The sequence below is a fragment of the Oxyura jamaicensis genome, chromosome 10 (genome assembly GCF_011077185.1).
Source record: "Oxyura jamaicensis isolate SHBP4307 breed ruddy duck chromosome 10, BPBGC_Ojam_1.0, whole genome shotgun sequence".
In the NCBI taxonomy this organism is placed as follows: Eukaryota; Metazoa; Chordata; class Aves; order Anseriformes; family Anatidae; genus Oxyura; species Oxyura jamaicensis.
Genome location: NC_048902.1, coordinates 10,204,074 through 10,224,101, shown reverse-complemented (window position 1 = coordinate 10,224,101; position 20,028 = coordinate 10,204,074). Strand labels below are relative to the sequence as shown.

Sequence of the window (20,028 nt, the reverse complement as noted above, 5' to 3'; positions counted from 1 at the left end):
CACGCCCCGCCCCTTAAAGCGCCCGCGCGCCCCTGGCGCAGCAGCAGCAGGCGGGGCCGTGCAGGGGTGCTCAGCTCTTTATTGAGGTGCGCGGCGGCGCCCCACGGCCCCGTACACCCGCTGGAGTGCGCAGCGCCCGGACACGCGGACAGGAGAGACTCAGGGGAAGGCGACGACACGCACAGACGTGACACGGCAAGGAAAGCGCGCCCACAAGCCCGCTGCAGCCTCGAGTTCCCCCATGGGGACAAATAGCAGCGTGCCACAAGGAGGGCACCCCGATCCCGCACACACGGGGACCAAACCAGGGGCCGGAGGGCACTGGTGCTGCTGCGGGCACAAGGCGGGGGAGCTGCGGAGTGTTACAGCGGAACCGTTCACCACACCGCGCCTGTTCCCTTCCCCATCGCCCACCGCGGGGGCAAGGAGAGGCACGGCACACCCTGAGGACAGGCACTAACTAGGGGGAGGTGGAGGAGCAGAGTCCCATCAGCATGCAGGACCCTCCCGAACCTGCTCCGACAGAGAAACTACAGGGAGAGGGCGGAAAAAAACTAAACACTTCAAGTATCGGTAGTGATGGAAGGTTTCTTCCCCCTGCTGCCGCACTCGGTGGTGTGGAGCAACCTAAATCCAACTCTAGAGACAAGGAGAACATCGCAAGCGACTGCTGGCCTAATGCACGGGGAGGGGGAGCGGGGGGAAGGAAGACGGTGCTGGTCGAGGCGGCGCTTCAGGGAACGGGCACCACGCGCATGGTGTTGGTGTAGCCGGAGCCGGGGCGCCAGCCGGTCAGCACGATCACCAGGTCGCCGCTCTTGAAGAATCCACGTGCTTTGCCTTGGGGAGGAGGAGAGGAAGAAGATGTCAGGGCTCAGGGGTTCCATGCAGCAAGGAGGGCATCACGCACTTGTTAAAACAAACCTGGTTCTCTGCTGGATGCTATTTAAAGGCTGCCGTGACGAAACCCGTCCCATTTCCCCGTTAGAGGCAGTGCGCTTATGCAACTGCTGGCCCCCGTCTCCCAGCCGGCAGCTGCCTGCCTTCCCCACAGCGAGTCCCCCCCTTCTGGGCTCAGGTGACCCCAGACCAGGGAAGCCGAGGTGGGAGCAGCGCCACTCACCAACATTCATGCCCAGGTTCACGCGGAGATCCACGTCCTCTGCCCAGGCATCATGGGCCGGCTCTTTGCACAGGACAGGGAAGATGCCCCGGTAGAGGTGGGCCTGGCGCGCCGTCTGGTCATTGCGGGTGACAGCGATGATGGGAGCCCGCGGGCGGTACCGGGACACCAGGTGTGCTGACCTGGAAGGAAGGACAGCGGGCACGAGGTGAAGCATTGCGTTACAGATGCCCCACAGCACTTGAGCGAGCCCCTGTACAACCCAAGGGGCACCTCCACTCCAGCACCAGGAGCAAACTGCCCATCCTTTGAGGGCTTCACAACCCCAAAACCATGGCGGGGATGACCGGGGGATGCTGGCAGTGTTTTGCAAGAGCCAAATTTAGCAACTGGGTGGATCAACACCAGAAGGCAACAGACCCTACTCCAGTCTTGGGGAGGGAGAAGGCCTCACCTCCGAGTTCTGGCAGTGCCATCTGCACGTTTTGGTCCTGAAAACAAGCACTTATTTGTCTCAGTTGCTATGTGAAGGTGGCTAGGAGCCATTTATTCCGGCCTCTGCAAGCAGCCCTTGGCATCTCAGTGGGGTCCCTGCAAGTTCCTGCTGTTTTGATGAGCTCCTGTTTTGAGGGATGGCAAGCGCCTGCGCCAGCAGTGCTATCCAAAGCTTGCCAGGGAGGATGCTTTCAGAAGCATCGCTACAGGAGAAACTGTGTCAGGGAAAAGCAGAGCTGCCCCAGAAACGGGTTTGACTACACCGATCGCTTGATCCCAAAGGAGTGGCAGCCAACATACAACCCCGTACATTTGTACTCCCACCCAGCCAGAAACAAAGCAATGCCCGTCCGGAAGCCATGCAGGCAACTGCCTCTCATCCCAAAATGGGGGCCCCATGCACCAGGGGAGCCAGGCAGGCACCAGGTTCCTTTCCAAGAGGAGCTGCTGCCACCCCTGCGTAGGGACACCGATGCCTTAACACGGCGAGCAGCACACTCTTGGTGGGGACAGCAGCTTGCCCTTTCTTGGCACTGCTTGCTTACAGAAGGCATCTGCAAAAATTGAGGTTAAAGCTGCAAGGCCACAACATTTAGAGCTCTGCGGTTCTGACAAGCATGCCAGCAGCTTTGCTAGCTTTTGTGACCTCATTTCCCAGAGCCAAACTCAGCAATACTCTGATTTAAAGACCGCTGCTCGGAAATAGGCAGCAGCCTGCTCGAAGCACCCAGTCACACGTGCCAGCTCTCAGACAATCCTTCCCACACTGACCATGGAGCTGCCCAATAGCTCTACGGGACCCAGGTACTCAAAAGCTGTAACAAAATCCAAGGCTAAAAATATTCAAATATCAGAGTTCAAGTCTTTTCAAAAAGGTCAAGTGTAAGACTGGAACCTTTTACAAAGAAACTTTAGAAGTACAGGAGTATCCAGAAACTCAGTCGTTCCTCATCTCTCCAGAAAGTGGCTGCTTCAAATCATTTTAAGCTGTAAATTTACATGGAGGATTCACTGATGGTCTGGTTCTTCAGGTAGACCGTGCCCAGCACGCACACTGTCACAGCACCAGTTCTGTTCCAAATTCAGACTCTTCCAGAAAGCGGCCCGAGACTTATGGTCCAACGCGCTTTGAACACGGGGCAGCCTGGTTCCTCTAGATGGAAGAGCTGATCGCAGCAAGGCTGCAGCCCTCTACTTGGCTTCCTCTCCACAACTGGAAGAGCGAGTCTCTACGCAGCAGTTGTCACCATCGCTGGACAGAAGTCCCCAGCTATGCAGCCCGCCTACAGCCAAGGCGCTGAGCTAACCTCACAGTGCAGGCAGGTGCTTGGCTGCTGGGTGCCCGCCTCTTTCAGCGAGGCTACTCACAGGCAGGCATGGGGAAGGAAACTTGCAACACTCCCACATTCCCTCTTCGCCCCAGGGCTTAGGCAAGCTGTGCTGATGCTTCAGCAAGGGACCTCTAGTTTGGAGGATACTATGAAAGGCTAAGGCCTTGATAAAAAAAAAAAAGTGCCTCCACTGAACTTCTGTCTTACATCTAACTTGAAGATTCCTGGCTTTCCTTGCTACAATGTTTGAATGAGGCTGCCACACTTATTTTCCCTCTACTCTTCCAGCCAGCATTGCTGGCAGAGATGCTGCCCAGAACAGGAAGAGGAGGCAGGGCCTGGTGCTGGTGCCACGCTGGCAGGGGCAGGCTCAGGAACTCGGTGCTTGCGTACGTGCGGATGTCTGAGATGTCTGCCCATCTCCTGAGGAACTGGCACTGCAGACAGGCAGCCCGGGCTCTGAGTCACTGCCAAATCCTGAGCTTCACCGTTACAGCTCTGGGCTTTCAAAGCGCTCTTTTTCCACGTTCTCCTTCCCCCACCCGGTCACAACGTCCACGTGACCTGAGGGAACCTGTCGCCTCCTACCTTCCAGACTTGGTGAGGACAATAATGGCCCCGCTGCAGCACTTGAAGGACGCCTCCACAGCGCCAACAGCAGCGGCCTCAGTGGGATCGCAGTTCAGGGAGGTCAGACGACGCAGTTCCTCAAACAACTGCCTGTGAAAGATGGCGGCCTCGGCCTCGCGGGCAATCTACAAGAGCAACACGCGTTCGGGAAGACAACACTCACGTCAGTCACTCGGGACAGCACAGGGGAAGGCGAGGTGCTCTGTCAGCAGGCGAATGCTGCCAGCTGCTGACATTCAGAAGAGTCGCCAATTAGCCAAAATCCAGCTCAGTGCGCTGTGGTGATGGGGTCACCACCCCAGCAGAGGCACCCTTTGATTCTCAATGTTTCTCTTCTGGATTGGAGGCACCTCACCCCGCTGAGCCCACACTCAGGTGACATCCATGCCCAACTGCCAGGCACTCTTGCTCTGCTCCTACCTGAGTCCTGCCCTGCAGGTACGCGCAGCTGCCACCGGAGCTGCATGCTGCTTGCTGAATGTTTGCAGTGTCAGCATGGAGCGTGATTTTATTTACTGAAACAACTGTCACAAAGCACATGTTTGCACTCTGAGCACCTAACCCACATGCTGGGAACGAGCGTCAGTTATCTTACAGAGCCTAAACCTCTCCCCTCTCTGAGCCCTACCTGCCGGACTCGGTCAGAACTATCAGAGCTGCAGCTAAGCACTTAAAAGAAGCCTCCACTGCGCCTACTGCCATGGCATCAGCAGGGTCCCTGTTGTTTACATTGAGGCGGAAAATTTCTTCGAACAGCTGACGATGAAACATTGCGGCCTCAGCCTCACGAGCGATCTGCAGGCCCGAGTAAGAAGGAAGGAGAAAAGAGGAAAGAAAAGGAAAGGTAGACCAGAGTAACATGAGATCACGTTAATTTACTTAATTTTCATAGTAATGCATGCAAGAGGATACTAAAGGTCAGGCTGTGAAATGCTCATTGGCTCTCACATTGTGAGTTAGTTGAATGCAACTGCCTACCCCACCGCAGCTGCACGGGCTGCTCCACCACACCATTTACCTGGGGGCCCTGTGCGCTAGGCAGGCATTTCAAAGTGGCATTCTGGCTGTAATTTGGAGTCCTTCCAGAGCAACCAAATGAAGATCGCTTCTCAAGGATGAGAGCAAGCCAGTTCAGAACATTTTGTTGCAGGTGCTTGTTTTACTTCCTTGCCCACAATGCCTCTAGAGTACTCTTTGTAGATGTTTGTGCCCCCTTCGTACTCTGAGCCAACAGGTGAGCAACTTGTTTCCTACCTCACCCCCAGAAAGGGGAGATGGGCTCCCTCCCGGCTTCGTTTAGTTTAAGTTCAGAGCCAATGAAGTTTCACCTCCGAGTGCTATACCAACTTCTTTCAGTAAGAGAGGAACAACAGCAACAAGCCTTCCTTACAGGGCTGTCACACCACATAGGCTGGGGTATTTGTGCAGTGCCAGATTCAGACCAGAGGTACACAAAGAAGGGCTTTCTGGTCACCAACTAAGCATCTGCAACAAGCTGAGTAACTTATTCATCCCATTGTGCTGAGAACTGCTCACATTTAAGAACAATTCTCATCTCAGAAGGCTGCACTTGCCCTTGACAACCCGATAAAGAAGGCTTGCAGAGACTAGAAAAGCATGCAGAGGCTGATCATCTTTTCAAGGACAACTTCATTCAGTTAATCCCAAAGCTGAACAGCTGCTACACACAGCATGACAAGCTGATGTTTAAGCAGGGACTGTAGTGCCATTGTCATGAAAGCTTTGTAGTTAGACCCCTTCCACGTAAGAATTTTGCTACTCTGGTGTTAATGGATTACTTTTCATGATGCTGGGAATTATCCCTCTTCCACAGATACCAGTTTAAGCCAAAGCAGTTAAGTGTCTTATGGCTAAATATAACTGTACACGTGACAGACGGGAGTGCAATGCCAACCCCAGTCCTGAAGCGGTCAGTTTTGTTACCGCCGGCTTCACGCTTCTGTCAGGTAAATGGGGCGTGCGTGTCCACCTCACAACACTTACTCCAAACACAAGCGCTGGCAGCCAGGCAGTACGTCATCAGCTCCTGGTCCAGAGGCAGGCTGCTTTGCACAACATGCAGAGTGAGCCCGAGTTCAGCAGGAAGCCTACATCCCCTGTTTGCAGTCAGGATATGTGTACACGTGTGCCTGCTCTGGCAATGGCTACAGCAGGGCACAGCAATTCTTCACGTCACAGCTGGCTCTATTTGCATGGAAATGGCTACAGGGTTTGCAGTTGGCATGCGGGCAGAGATAGCGGGCAGAAGTGGGAGAAGGGGAAGCGGAGCATTGTACACCCGGTCCTGTCAAACGGCCAGGGTAGCACCTGAAGGCTGAGGCAATCGTGGATCATGAACTGGAATTGGAAGGAAGCCCACTCCCACAAGTAGGATAACAGCCTGCCCAATATCTGGAAACTTGCTACCAAACTCCAGGCAATTGTTTTTGTCACGGAGATGCCAGTCAGGGAACAGGAAGCTCACTTTCGGGCAGCTGGCTGGAAAGTGATTGCTACTTGAAACCACTGCAGCAACCCCACAAACCGCTGGCATAGACAGGTCAAGTCACTGAGACAGAGGTGCAACGGCACTATAAAGCACAGACTCTGCTTGTTCTCAGTGTCACAGCCCGTGTTTGCTGTCTGCATCTCCTTCGGGAGAAAGCTTTACCTGAAATACTCCTGTAGCAGGGCTGGGTAAGCAAACCACAAGCCTAGACCAGCTTGAGACCAGACAACACACCCAAGAGCTACTCCGTGCCTGAGGCAAGGTGCTCTCTTTGCACGGTGACTGCCTGGCCACTTCAGATGGAAATATTAGGGTAAAAACCTGTATTTCTCTGGGGGCCTGGCAGAACAAGCACTGTTACTGCTGGGTGCACAGGAAGAGGGAAGCACAGACAGTGGGTACTGGGCTCAGACTACAGGTACAGCACAACCTGCCTGTGCTGAAACTTTAATGCCACAATTTGCTGCAGCAAGTTTCCAAATCTTGGTAGGAAGTCAGCCACCACAATTTAGGCGTGAAAAACTGAGGAAGAACTTTTTAGGTTAGAATTCAGCTTGTAAGCCAGCAGTCACTGCCCGGATCATCAGGTCGTATTTTGTATCTGCCATGTGCAAAAAACACCACTCCATACTGGCCAGATAAAAGGTATTTAGGTAATGCACTGCAAACACAAACAGTCGCTCGGTTTATTCATCTGTATAACCTGAACTGCAGGTGAAGCTGCTGTGATTCGCAGCCCTGGTAACTGGGGAGAACCAGTACCTCTAGATACTTGGCATCACGCTTTTTATCAGCTGAAACACAAGCTGGGTGAACTTGAAGCAGAGCAGAGGTTTCTGGCAGTTCAGGCATGTAAAAATATGGTGCTGTCAGTAGTCATGCAACAAACATTCCCACCAAAAGCACCAGGTGCCAAATGTAACAACAGTTCTGTAAATCAGACTCAACAGCCTCCCTCATTCCCTCCCACAACCCAGAGGAGTTAGCTGATACTTTTCAGTATCTAGAGATAAACTGCTTAAGCAGCTTCCTGACCTTGGAGAAGTTTAAGGAATTCAATAAACTAAAAGGAAGAGGGCCTTTGAAGAAACCTATACCAAGGTAACAGCAAAAAAAAAAAATGACCTTGGCCTTAAGTCAAAATTAGCGTGAGGAAAATGAAGTTTTAGAACCCAGAGCACTGCAAAGCAGTCCTCAGCTCTGCCTGGCAATAGCACGCAGCACAGCTTGCGAGGCTTCAGGCCCCTCAGGACCATGCTACAGTAAAAGAAACCTCACAGAGAGAGCATGAACCAAAAAATGGCTGGTTTATGCTGCTAGGTGCTGCCACCTAGCACCAGGCACGTTTAGATCTTCAGATGCAGGCTCAGATCAAAGACAGTGTGCTGTCACCTCCACCTGCAGGCCAGGCTCCAACCCAGAGCACTACTCACAGCGTGCTGCATGCGCACAGCCTCCAGCGGGTAGTCTCCCTTGGCGGTCTCTCCGGACAGCATGATGCAGTCTGCTCCGTCCAGGACAGCATTGGCAACGTCGCTGCCCTCAGCACGGGTTGGGCGAGGTTTCTTGATCATGCTTTCCAGCATCTGCAGGAGAACAAGCCCAAAGTCAGGGCACCACAAAAGCAGTCAGCTGCTTTTTCACTAGACACTTGACTGATGGCATCGAGGAGGTTGTTTTGGGGTTGTGGTTTGTTGGTTTTTCATCTAAAACCAGGTCAACAGCAGGTCTGCACCAACCAATGTAATTTTCATCTAACACAAAATGTTCCTTTTTTATATAGGGTATATACAGGCTCAACCTTAGTACAGCTGATAACCCATACTGAAGCATGAAATCAGACTGCTTCCTGATCAGAGCTCTTCCTACCCTTCTCCCAGAAGCTGGTGCAACTCCACATATTGCTATCACAGGCTGGCCAGCTCATGTCTTCCTCAGTTGCTTAGCTCTACCCCCTGCTGCAGCATGCACGGAGGAAGCACAGCTCAGAAGTGAGCCCTGCCAGCACCTAAAAACTGTCTGAAAACTGTTTGTTCATGATCCCTGGAATGCACAAAGCTGAGGAGTGGCAGCTCCCAGGCTAAGGTGACTTCCTTCCCCCATTTCCTTCTGATGCAGCAGTGTGGGTGCAACTTGCTCAGAGCTGCCGTGTCCCTTCCAAGAGTTCCTGTGACCTTACTGGGGTAAATAACAAACACCTCTGAACAAGTGCTTCAAGATGACCTATTCAGCCACTGCAATGCGTCTCTGCTCTTGGTTCCTCATCCTCTACCAAATGCCATCGAGTATGTGCCCCCAGCCCGCCCCCCACAGCATGGGGTGACAGCTACCAACACTCATACCCTGCCAGACCCAGACACTGGCAGTTACAAGCTAGCTTTGTGTTTCAAGTACCTGAGTGGCACAAATGATGGGTTTGCCAGCCCTGTTGCAGCGCCCAATCATCATCTTCTGGGCAAGGAAAACTTTTTCAGCAGGGATCTCAATTCCCAGGTCACCACGGGCCACCATAATGCCATCGCTGGCCTCCATGATCTCATCAAACCTGGCAGCAAAAGAGGTTCGTTATCCCTTTTGTTCTGAGGGCAGACCGCCTGCTCTGTCCTCCCCTTCTGAATGGGAGCACTGCTCTAGAGCGCAATGCACCGCGATGCCATGGGCACTCTGCCCTTCCGGGTGCCATTTTGGTACCCTGTAACACCACAGTAAGAGGGGAAAAAACAAGGCCATAGGACATAGATAGTTTACAAAGCTATACAAAACACATCAAGAGGAGCAGGAGTTGATCGCTCACCTGCGCACACCCTCATGGTTCTCAATCTTGCTGATGATCTTGATGTTCTTTCCCTTTTCCCCTAGCACCTTCCTGACAGCATGGACATCAGCAGCTTTACGGATGAAGGATGCAAACACCATATCCACATTCTGCTCCACACCGAATTTCAGGTCCTGAATGTCCTTTTCAGAGACGGCAGGCAGGTCGACCGCAGCACCAGGGAGGTTCACGCCCTTCTTGCTGCCAAGCATGCCACCGTTCTCGATCTCAGTCATGACATAGTCCTTGCCTGGAACAGAAGTGCTCCTACAGTCAGTGTTTACCAGCAAGCTCCCCGCTGCCAGCTCCCACACCACCACCTGCCTGAGAACCGCAGCACTAACAGCATCGATATGATAAAAACACACCAGTGCTTCTCTTCAGTGGACTCATGTAACACACGAACTTGCAATTCACCCACAGAAGCACAGCAGACCAGTTTAAAACCACTTCTGTGCTGCTCTGGGGGAATACACCATTTGTTCCATGCAGGAGTGGGGCTGCCTCGCTGCATTTCTGCACGTAGGCACCCCGTTAACACCTAACGGAGTACCACTGAGAGCCTCACCTCCTCACTTCTGCACCCTCTGGGATCAGAGGCAACACCTCCAAGGCTGGAGCAATTTATGCACCACCACCAAGGGAGCGGTGTGGAACTCACCTTGCCCCCACATTACCAGTATAGCTCGTTCCATCTCTAGCTACGAAACTTGAGGTTTATGTTATAAAATGTTAAAACCTGCACAAAAAGAATAAAATAGCCTGCCTGAACAGGTGTAGGTCACAAGCACAGGTACACCCCCCACACATGCACCTCTGAAGAGTTTTACATCAGTCTGGTGAAGCCCTGCTCAAGTTAGTGACTGAAAGCTTGTTACAATTGAAGTAGAGATAGTTTTGCTCAAAGTCTTGCTACAGCATTAAGCCTAGCAGCAAAGTGTTCCTTTCTTTAATGTAGAACTGCAAGTTACACACCAGTTGGTGAAAGAAAAATCACAAAGATGTTCTTAGGAAGGAGCAAACAGGGAGAGCTGGCAAATCCTGGAAGGGCTGTTACACACCTTTCTCCTTAACCAGCAAGGAAATGAGACCATCATCCACGTAGATTTTGCTGCCAATTTCTACAACCTTGGTGAGATTCTTGTAGTCCAGCCACAGCACGTTCTCATCGCATTTCTCCATAAAAGCATCGTCCAGGGTCACTTTAAGAGTTGCACCCTTCTTGAGTTCCACTTCTGCTGTGCCACTCTGTGTCAAAACACACATTTTCAGCAAAACCAGCACTAACAGGCACGCAACTGCCTCCCAGCTTGCAGCAGTTCATCCTAACTTTTGGTACAAATGCCAGATAATGCACACAGTTACTTTGTTCTTGCAAAACATCGCTTATCTGGGGAACGCAGGACACAGGAATATTACACATTATGTAGTCTTACACACTGAAAAGGGTGAAAAAAAAATCAACTTACTCCCTTGATGAGTCCAGTTCGGATTTCAGGTCCCTTGGTATCCAGTGCAATAGCCACAGGTCTGTAGGTGATCGGATCAGAGGCAAAGCTCTCTGTAGCTTCTCGCACGTTCTTGATTGTGCCCTCATGATACTGGCAAGGAAAAGAGATGGTAACTTTAATCCCACTTCTACTCTACCACTGTGCACCCCCAAAACTGCCCAAGCTACCATTCAACGTGGCAGAACAGCAGCATGACTAGGCCTAGGATTCCACTGTCACGCAGATGGATGAACGTTTTTACAGCCCTGGCTTAAATCTCTTGTACGGAGATAAGGGATTTACTCAGAGGATATTATCCATTTACGTATTTGCATTTTATTTCAAGAGCTAAAGCAATCACAGACAGAAGTTCAGGACTCCAGCACCTTGCACCAGGCTTCAAAACCCTTTCATGTGCTCACATCCTGCTAATACTGCCAGTTTCAGACACTTTTGTGGGTAAACTCCCATCTCAACTACCCTGAATGAGCTTCAGATGATCAGCAGGTCAATTTACTTTCTAGTTTAAACAAGATTAGAGATAACCTTGACAGAGTGATGCAACACTTGGCAGACTTCTGAAGATAAGAAATGCCCTTTCCCCTCTCTGTGCCACGGGCTGACAGTGCATGGCCTGGCTCACCCGGAAACGTGCGACTGCCCCCATAATAACCTGCCTCGCGCTCGGCCTCGGGACCAGAATCCAGCAGCAAGGTGGGGCAGGAACAGGCTGTGCTCAAGTTGGCCTGTGTGCCCTCAGCCAAAGACATGCCACAGCTGACTCTTTAGAGGAAGGAAAAATTAAGGTATTTACTGATCGAGTGTGCTAGCTGAGACTGAGGGGGCCCCTGATCCTTCCACGTGACACAGCCTAACGAGACACAGCACAGGAAATGTGCCTGAGCAGAGCCATTAGGTTTATCTGGCCCTAGTCACCTGGAATTTATTTATTTTTGATACAGATCAATGACTGCCTCCTAGGAGGCTGACTTCCTGAAGAATGACATACGCCGAACAGGAATGCAGACAGATGAAGTAAAAGCCAACTTCCTCTATAAAACAACTGCAGCCAGGTGCTGGGGCTTGAAGTTGGTAATTCAAGCCCTATTGAGTGTTTTAGGGTAAACACTGTAACTGAAACACACACACTGCACGTGAAAACCCCTGACTTCACTGGAGAATTGAGTGCTTCAGAGGAAGCAGCAGGGACACAGACTTAGCCTGGCTACGCTTGACAGTCAGACTAAACGGGTGAGAGCAAGACGAACTCTGCTGTCACCTAACCTCATCCGTATGAAACACGCAGTTAGAAGGGACTTCACCCAAAACCAAGCCACGCTCCCTGTCCTCCACCCCAGCTAACAAGCACACAAGCCACAGCGGCAGCACTGTGTGAAAACTCAGTATTTAATTGAGTCAAGGTCCGATGGCTGTCCACAGCTAAGTACCAGACCTTTTGGTTTCTACAGTGCCCTGTGGCCTTTAAAGGCCACAAGGGTGACAGGCCAAGCTATTACACACCTCAAAGCTCCTGGTTCAGTAAGCAAAGCCACCTACAGCTGTCACTTGGTTACTGTTTGACATTTTGAAAGCTGGAGGGCAGCCAGCATAAAAACACAGCCTCAACACTCAGGGTAGCATTCGAGGCAAGCTGGAATGGGATCCTTGGCTCCCCCAGCATCGCTGAGGATCTCATCTATTTTTATCAATAAGGGCTCGTCGGCCACAGTGTTGATTTCTTTTGACCTTATTCTTTTAAGTTTAACGCCCCAAGACCTGTGTAACGTGGTGCTAGCCTCATGACCACCAGAAGAATAACCTGAGCAGCTGGTTGGCCAAGCAAACTCAGGAGTCCAACTATTCCAAACAGGCACAGTCGTGACTTCAAATTGCTGATAGTTTTCTTTTGAGACAAGGTCATTCATTGATCACTGGCTTGCAAAGCCCCCAGCAGCAAAGCAAGATCAACGGGACAGTTGTGTACTCCTGCTGAGGTGCCCAGCACCACGAAATAGCTCTCAGCTTCCACAATTCACTGGGGAACAGCAGCTTTGTGAAGTGAGCAGCAGGGCACGAGGAAGAAGTGAAGGACCTCACAGCGAGCAGCCGGCACACCAGTCTATAATATCAGCTACCTGGCTCCCGGGTACAGGTGGGTGCACAGAAGGGTGCGGAACCAACCTGATCTGCTTCCAAAAAGGTTTTGGAAAGAGTACTGTTACTAGCAGTCTCACAGGCTCAGTATTTACATCTGGCATGCTTTCCCCAAAGGCAGAGCTCAGTCTTGTCTTGCCTCATGACTACAGCTGCTCTGGAGCAGGCTGGGCTTCCCTTCGTATCCTCTTGCACGAGGGAAGGGGTCAGCAGACACACGAAAGGGCCTGCTCGGGGCAGCATCAGCTCAGCCGCCACCCTTACTTACCTCATGGGTGCCGTGAGAGAAGTTGAGGCGGGCAACATTCATTCCAGATTTAATCATTTCCTTCAGCTTCTCCACGGAGCGGGAGGCTGGGCCTGGAAGAAGGAAGCAGTTGGAATATTAACTTTGTAAAAGAAAATAATGAGATAACCCACAGACGTCAAGACCGTTTCATGTGGAAGGCATAACTAAGGTACGGTGGATACAGACTTGCTCAACGCCGAAACAGCTCATTTCTACAGCAGCAAGCATTGTTTTAACTTGCCTTTGGGAGCGCATTTGAACCCAACCAGTCCAGACTTCCCTGGCTACTGAATCCACTCCTAGCAATACTACGGGTCGGGCAGGCATGGGAAAGTCGTGTTGTTTCAACACACAGAGCCAGCCTTGGCAAGGGATAAAGGCTCAAGTCATCCCACGATTTCCACAGCAAGTTTCACCAGCACAGGGGTTCACAGCTTAATTGCTGCGGAGAGCTGCAGCTCCCTGTTATCTAGGAACCACCTACCGATGGTACAGATGATGCCGGTGTTCCTCGCAATGGTTGGCTCGGAGTCGATGTCCAGGCGGCACATGTGCTCCAAAAAGGTGTCCGCCATGGCAGCGTGCAGCTGCTGGGTCTGGATGAAAGCAGTCCCCGCATCGTGGTGCTTCGACATCGTTACTGGAGTCTTGTGTCTGGAAGAGAAGAAAGCCTTGCCAGGTTTAGGGATCACCCATGCTGGCTCGTCAAGCAGAGACACCAACACACCCACGTGATGAATATGGAGGTAACAAGAAAGCTGCTACTGGGTCATACTATCTTTATGTTCCTACTTGAGAGTCTCAGATACAGGCAAGACACACTTCTATTTAAATGTCATTCCCCACATAGACCACCCAAAGCTCACCTGCCTTCTATGCAGAAGTTCCCTTCATAGCTTCTCTTCATTGCCAGTCTTCCCCTGCAGCTACACAACGCAACAAAATTCAAGCACTTCAGCACACAGGCAGCGTTCTGCCTCCTCCCTCCCAGCTCTCAAGTCCTCTCTCCTACAAGCCTCAACTGCGGTGCCCATCCCAAGTGGGGCTGCGGCAGCTCGCTGCTAGCGTGGCCACAGAGGTGCTCTACGCAGGCAATCTTCTGCAGGGACGCACCTAATCACAGCGGGGTCCACCTAAGCTTAACACTCGTCCTTTAGCCTGCACAGATAAGTAGACTTGAGTTGATTAAACACAACACCGTGGCAGAGAACATGGAAAGGACTGAAGATTCCTTTAACATCCTCCTCAAGGTCTCTCTTCAAACCAAAGACACCACACGGCAGCTCCCACCCACTACGTTCACCCTCACCCAGGGTGGCAGAAAGCCACCGCAGGGCTCCAGACTGGTTATTTTGGGGATAAACCGTGAGCTCTGCCTGCTCGCTTTACGGGACAGCAGGACCCCCAGAAGAGTGGGGAAGGTCCCCATCCTACAAGAAAGCTAAACTGAATCTCACAGATGTCTCCTGTGATGGGAGGGCATCCCATTTACAACCGTGTCTTCTACCTCCCATCTGCTTTTACAACTAGGTAAATGACGGCCTGGCTGCACTCCTACTGGCTGGGCAAGGCTCAGCTGCTTCCTTTGCTGGTGCTACCACCTGGAGAAGTATTTCACCACCTCTGCATTCAAAAAGCTGTCAGCAAACGTGTGATGCGAGGTTTCATTGAGCAACATGGGGTTTTCTGCCTGCCCCGAGCACGCAAAATGGTGCTCGCTGTGCATGCCAGCTAGCCCAGGGCCTCCAGCTTTGAAGCAGGGCGTGAAGAAGCTGACAGCTCTGCGGAAGAATGAAAGCGTGCTTCTAACGCAGGGTCAGGGAGATCCCCCGAGACCCCGCCGCTGTGCTGCCAGGCCCGCCCTCCCCCCCTCCCTCCCCACCTACGTGCGGATCCTCTCGCAGGCAGCCCTGAGTCACTCTCGCCTCATCGCCTCGCCGAACGGAGCGAGGAGACAGGCCGGCAAAAACCATAATTTGTCCTGGCAAGCGTCCTTCACCTCAGCCCTGCCAGAAGCTGCTGATTCACTGCAGTCAGAACAAGAAAGCCTGCCCACATAAAAAGGCTCGACAAAGTCACGTTATTACGGGAATGCCCGCTGGTCAGACCTGAACACTGTTTCAGCCCTCTAACTGCTGCTGCCGCATCCCGGAGCACCTGTCTGACAGCACCAGGCACGAGCAAAGAGGCTCTGCTGGGAAACGGCCTCCACGCACCTCCAAAGAGGATGTGGAGGAAGATGAGACAGAGGCTGCACCCAGAGCACCACTGGTGCAACTTTCTGAGAGCACGCGGAGGAGCTCTGCCTCTCTATTTCATAAGCAGCTCCTGCCTCCTGGAAGTCCCCCACCCACTCGAGCCATTTGTAATGCTAATTTTTAACCCCCAAAGGCTTTACAAATTTACAAAAAGGGAAAGTGAAACTGCCTTGGGTCAAAATAGCCTCTCCAAGATCTTCCTGCAAACCCAGGGAGATCAGAAGAACTGCGGTGCTGTGGCCTTGTCTGAGGGGGAGAGAAGAAACGCAGCAGAAAACAAAAAACAAAACAAAAAAAACTCATCTGCTTGCTACCAGCAAGCTTCTTGTTTTTCTACTTCCTCCTGCCTCCCTATATCACACGTTCACAAAGCATCTACTGAGTTCTCCTGGAAGGACCAGTTTTATAAATCTGGCAGGAATGTCTGGCATTTAATAAAAAGTAATGGGAAACCAGGACTTCACGGCCACCCGAAGGCACTGCGCGCTCAGTCTGAGCAGAGCTAGGACGGGGGAAAGCAATACCCTGCAAAGCCTGATTCCCTGGATAAATCTCATTTCCTTCCTCGGGGCACAACTCATAAATCCCCACGCTGACTGCAAGCTGTCTGTGCTTCAGGCAGGGTGCACCAAAGATGGCTGGTGTCTCCCTCGCCGTTGAACGTTCTAGAAAGCCGGGACCGTTTGAGGTCGGCGTGACCGGTTTCAGCAGCAAGGTGACTAAGTTGAGCCGGCTCATCCTGCGGTCGGCAGCAAGAAACGTTACGTCTACGGCATCTCCAGCCCTGCCCCGGGGGAGGAAGAAAGCAGAGGCTGCGCAGAGCGGCAGTGCCCGCTGCACCCCCCTTCGCTGTTATCTCAGCCTGCAACAGAGGGAAGCGTGACTTTGCAGGGCCGGCGTTAACCACCGCCACCCCGGGCAGAGATGGTTCCCTGCTTCAGGGTCTCAGCTGCAATAAAAATCAATTTCTGTAGCAAAACAGGCTTTTAACAGGATCAGCTCCTCTTCCAGGGAGGGAAGGACAACTCCCAGCTGCAGCAGGATGCCACGCCACATCCTTACGCAACTGTGGGATGCTTCCCAAAATGCAAGGCTTCTGGAGGCCGGCTGCGACCCCAAGCACGCCCGCAGCTCTGCCACGGCTCGGACTGCAGTAAGCTGGTTGCTGGGACTGGGGAGGACACGCTCACCCCAACAGGGCTGGGTGACACCGGCGCTTTCCCTGTGTGCCAGCGGGTGAGCAGTCAGAGCCACGTACGCCTTGGCTGCGCCTGCCTTCCCCAGAGGGCAAAGGTACACAGCAGGCTTAGCGTAAAATAAATCAGTACTATCAGCGACTATCAGGTGTCTGCTGGTGACAAGGAAGAACTTATCTAGAGAATACAGCTGGAGCAGACACAGCTACCAACTTCACCTTGCGGTGCTCCAACACAGGCCAAGCAGCCCTCCAGCCACACCAGCACAAATCAAACCTCCCCGCTATCAAGTGGAGATTTTTTTAACATGACAAAAAAAGGCCTTTTTTCCTTTAAATTTATGCACAGTTGGGGGTGGAAACTGAGCTCCCCCCGCCACACGCTGCCTAACCGCGTGAGCAGCCTGGGGATGGAGATGTTGTGCGCAGGGTCTGGCAGCGGCGGCAGCAGGGTACTGCAGCCCCATTCCCTACGTGCCGGCCATCACAGCACGCTGCAGCCGCCCCGGCCCCCTCCCAGCAGCCACCGGCTGCCCTCAGGGACAGCCCCGGCCGGGGACGCAGGGAGATAAAGGATTAGCACGTGGCCCGGCCCGCCTGCTCGGCCGAAGGAACATTTTGTCTGTGTTAAATTGAATTACCAGCTCGGGGCACGGAAGGGGAATTAACGCCGGCTCTGCTGCGCTCCGGCTAACGGCAATAAATTAAAGGTTTTAATAAAATGGGTGTTTAGTTGGGGAAAAAACAGACGGCTCGGGCGGGAGGCCCGGATGCGGCGCTGCGGTCTCCGCCAGCAGCAGGAAGCGTGCTTTCGAGTGAAAGCAAAGTTTCTGGGCAGGGTTTTGCCCTGAATCACGGCGTCCAACACCTGGCCGGCAGCGAAGCTCCCTGTGCTGAAAGAAAAGATGGTTTTTAACCTGGCCGTGGCAGCATGGCACGTGGGGCCACCGAACCGCGACCGCAGGGCTGTCCCTCCCTCGAGCACACCGAGCGCTCTCGCAGCACCACGTGTGGGTTTCCTCAACTTCAGTCCTGCTTTGAAAACTGGGCACAAAAACGTGCTTATGACGGTGGGGGTTTTTAGCTCAGCCCTTAGGGTTGCACAACCGGCCCTCGAGCTTCCCCGGAGGCACGGCGGTAACCGGAGAAGCTCCTCGCCGCCCAGCCCAGCCTTCGGGCGCCGGTGCCAGCCGCCGTCAGGAGCCGTCCTTGCAGCGGGGGGCGGCCGCTTCCCGGCGCATTAGTCACCGACATGCCGGGAGCTCCCCTGAACGCATCCCCGGGCCTGCCGCACGGGGAGCGCCGAGGCCAGAACAAAGCACGCTTCAGACCTCGCCTGCTGCTTTTACCGCTCGGGGGAAGGGCCGAGGGGCTCCCGCTGACCGCCCCCCGCCGCCCCCCCGGCCCCAAACCCGCTGCGAAGCGGCCCCTGGAGCCCTGGCGGGGGGGGCATCGGGAAGGGCCCCGGGCCGCCGACACGAGCGCTGCCGCGGCTCTGCCTCAGCGCCCGGGGGCAGGGAGCGGCTCGGGGCGGCGGCGCAAGGCCGGGCATCTCTCCAGGGACCCGCGGGGCTGCCCGCGCCCCTCAGTGACCGCTTCCCCCTAACGGCCGCTCCCCCTAACGGCCGCTCCCCTCTAATGCCCGGCCCCGCGGGGAGACCCCTGCGTCGGCACGGGGACCCACGGGCACCGGAGATGGCGGCGGCCCCCGGTGCTCGCCCGCCGCCCCTTCCTTCCCTGTCCGGGGCCGCCGTTACCTCCTGGTGCTGCTCCCGCCGCCACGCCCCGCACCCGTCCTGCCTGAGAGCCGCCGCTCCTCTGCGCGCGGCCCGGCCGCGCCGCCAAGGTGATCCCGGCCGCAGCACCGCCCCCACGGATCCCTCCGCCGGCTTCGCGCTGCGGGGGAGAAGCGAGGACTTCTTTCCCCGGCGGACGCGCAAGCTGCGGTTGAGGAGCGAGAAGGCTCACGCGCCCCGCAGCCAATCAGGCGGCGGCGCAGCAGGCGGGCACGCCGGTGGAGAGTGGCCGCCGCTCTTAAAGGCGCCGCGCCGCTCTTAAAGGGGCCGCGCCGCTCTTAAAGGGGCCGCGCCCCTTCATTCACCCCCCCGCGCTCCTGCCCGCGGTACCTGCAGGGGCCCTGGGCGGACGGGGGGCACCGTGGGGTGCCACCCGCCGGCCCCCCGGCCACCCCGCGGTGTCCCCCAGCTGTCCTTATGGTTGTCCCCAAGGTTTGGGGACAAAACAGGCATTCTGGGGAAAAAAAGTGCAGGTGCCCACGCGGCTCAGTCCCACGCAGTGCCCTACACGTCGCGGCACCCCACAGGAGATGAAGGCAGCGGGGGGCACACGCCATGCCCTGTGCTGCCAGCGCCATGGTCTGGGGACAAAAATAGACCCTTGGGGACGAAAATAGGAGTCTCGAGTTACGCACAGGGCCTGAGTGCCCAAAAATCTCCATGGCCCTTGGAGGGGGGGCACCAAAATGCTGCTTTTTGGCCCCATTTTCCACCAAACCTCAATGTCGCATGCATGGATTGAGCCATTTGGCTATTTTGCCCAAAAAGAGGATATTTGGGGGTGGCTTTGGAAGGTGGTGACACCGTTGTCACTGTTGGGCTTGGGAGTCTTGAGGGAGCGTCCCCTGCTTTTCTGTTAGCCCCCACAGAGGGGACATTTGGGGACCAGGGTGCGGACAGCGCCATGTTCATGGTGCATACCCCTTGTGTCTCCTCTGCCAGCTCGTTGTCCCCATGGGACAGCAGTGCCACCACTGGGGACAAGCCACCCATCCCCACAAGCACCCACGGGTGCTTTGACCCCACTCACACTGGTGGAAACACGCATTTGGGGACAGAAATTCCTCCCAGGGGTGGCACATCCCCGTCCCACGTGTCCTCCTGCCACCTTCCTCACGTGCCCAGCGCCTGGTGGCACCTTGGGTAAAGTCCAAGGTGGTGACAGGGACAAGGTGTGGGGTGTCCTCATGGCACTGTGGGGTGCAGCAGCGTGCGATGTCCTTGTGCCCTGCCAAAAAGGGGGACAGAGGCAGGAACACTGGGCTGGGGACATTGGGGACCCCATGCCAGCACCGTGGGGACCCTGTGCTGGGACTGTGGGGACACTGCTGGGGACACTGGGGACCCCATCAGGATATTCTGCATTGGGACCAGGGGGACCTTGTGCTGGGGACATTGGGGACAATGTGCCAGCACCATGGGGAGGGACACTGGGGACCTCATGCTAGCAATGTATGGACCCACTGTGGGCACCCAGTGCCAGCACCTCAGGATCACTGTGCTGGGGACATCGGGGACACTGCGTTATGACCAAGGGGACACAATGTGGGGTTGTGAGGGGACCCTGCGGGAGGGGCATGGGGGACACTGAGTGGGGATCATGGTGAACAACATGAGGCCTTGAGGGACCACGGGGACCTTGCGTAGGGGATGTGGGGGACACTGAGTGGGGACCAACACAGGGCTATGAGGGATCTCGGGACCTTGTGCAAGGGGACATGGGGGTCACTGAGTGGGGACCGTGAGGACCGACATGGGACCATGAGGGACCACGGGGACATTGTGCAGGGGACATGGGGACACTGCGTGGGGACCACCGGGGGGCTGTGAGGGACCACAGGGGACCACGGGGACCTGCGCCGGGGATGCTGTGTCCCCCTCCCCCCCCCCACACACACACTTGGGGTGTCCCTGGGGACAACGGGGGACATTTTGGGGTTCAG

At 54.6% G+C, this 20,028-nt stretch overlaps 1 protein-coding gene across 3 annotated transcripts; it reads right to left on the bottom strand.

Annotated features, from left to right (window-relative positions):
* Window positions 1-443: 443 nt before the first annotated feature.
* On the bottom strand, window positions 444-18,204 carry PKM (pyruvate kinase M1/2). 3 transcript variants are annotated; one of them, XM_035335645.1, is made up of 12 exons: window positions 18,047-18,098; window positions 13,703-13,762; window positions 13,321-13,490; window positions 12,816-12,907; window positions 10,373-10,504; window positions 9,965-10,151; window positions 8,883-9,153; window positions 8,483-8,633; window positions 7,522-7,674; window positions 4,208-4,374; window positions 1,124-1,305; window positions 444-840 (listed from the first exon to the last, which is right to left on the bottom strand). In XM_035335645.1, the coding sequence occupies exons 2-12, from the start codon at window positions 13,741-13,743 to the stop codon at window positions 734-736; spliced, it is 1,653 nt and encodes a 550-aa protein (XP_035191536.1). In that variant the 5' UTR covers window positions 13,744-13,762; window positions 18,047-18,098; the 3' UTR covers window positions 444-733. The 3 variants fall into 3 exon arrangements, with proteins under 3 accessions (XP_035191536.1, XP_035191538.1, XP_035191535.1); XM_035335647.1 differs by lacking the exon at window positions 13,703-13,762 and having other exon boundaries at window positions 18,047-18,204; XM_035335644.1 differs by lacking the exons at window positions 4,208-4,374; window positions 18,047-18,098 and adding an exon at window positions 3,538-3,704 and having other exon boundaries at window positions 13,703-13,734.
* Window positions 18,205-20,028: the final 1,824 nt, after the last annotated feature.

Excerpts from the sequence above, each read along its gene's own strand:
- PKM (XM_035335645.1), bottom strand. The coding sequence starts at position 13,743 with ATGAAGAGAAGCTATGAAGGGAACTTCTGCATAGAAGGCAG. Across the intron at positions 9,154-9,964 it reads CTTGCTGGTTAAGGAGAAAG|GCAAGGACTATGTCATGACT; the intron begins GTGTGTAACAGC and ends CTTCTGTTCCAG. Across the intron at positions 4,375-7,521 it reads CTGTGCGCATGCAGCACGCT|ATCGCTCGTGAGGCTGAGGC; the intron begins GTGAGTAGTGCT and ends TCGGGCCTGCAG.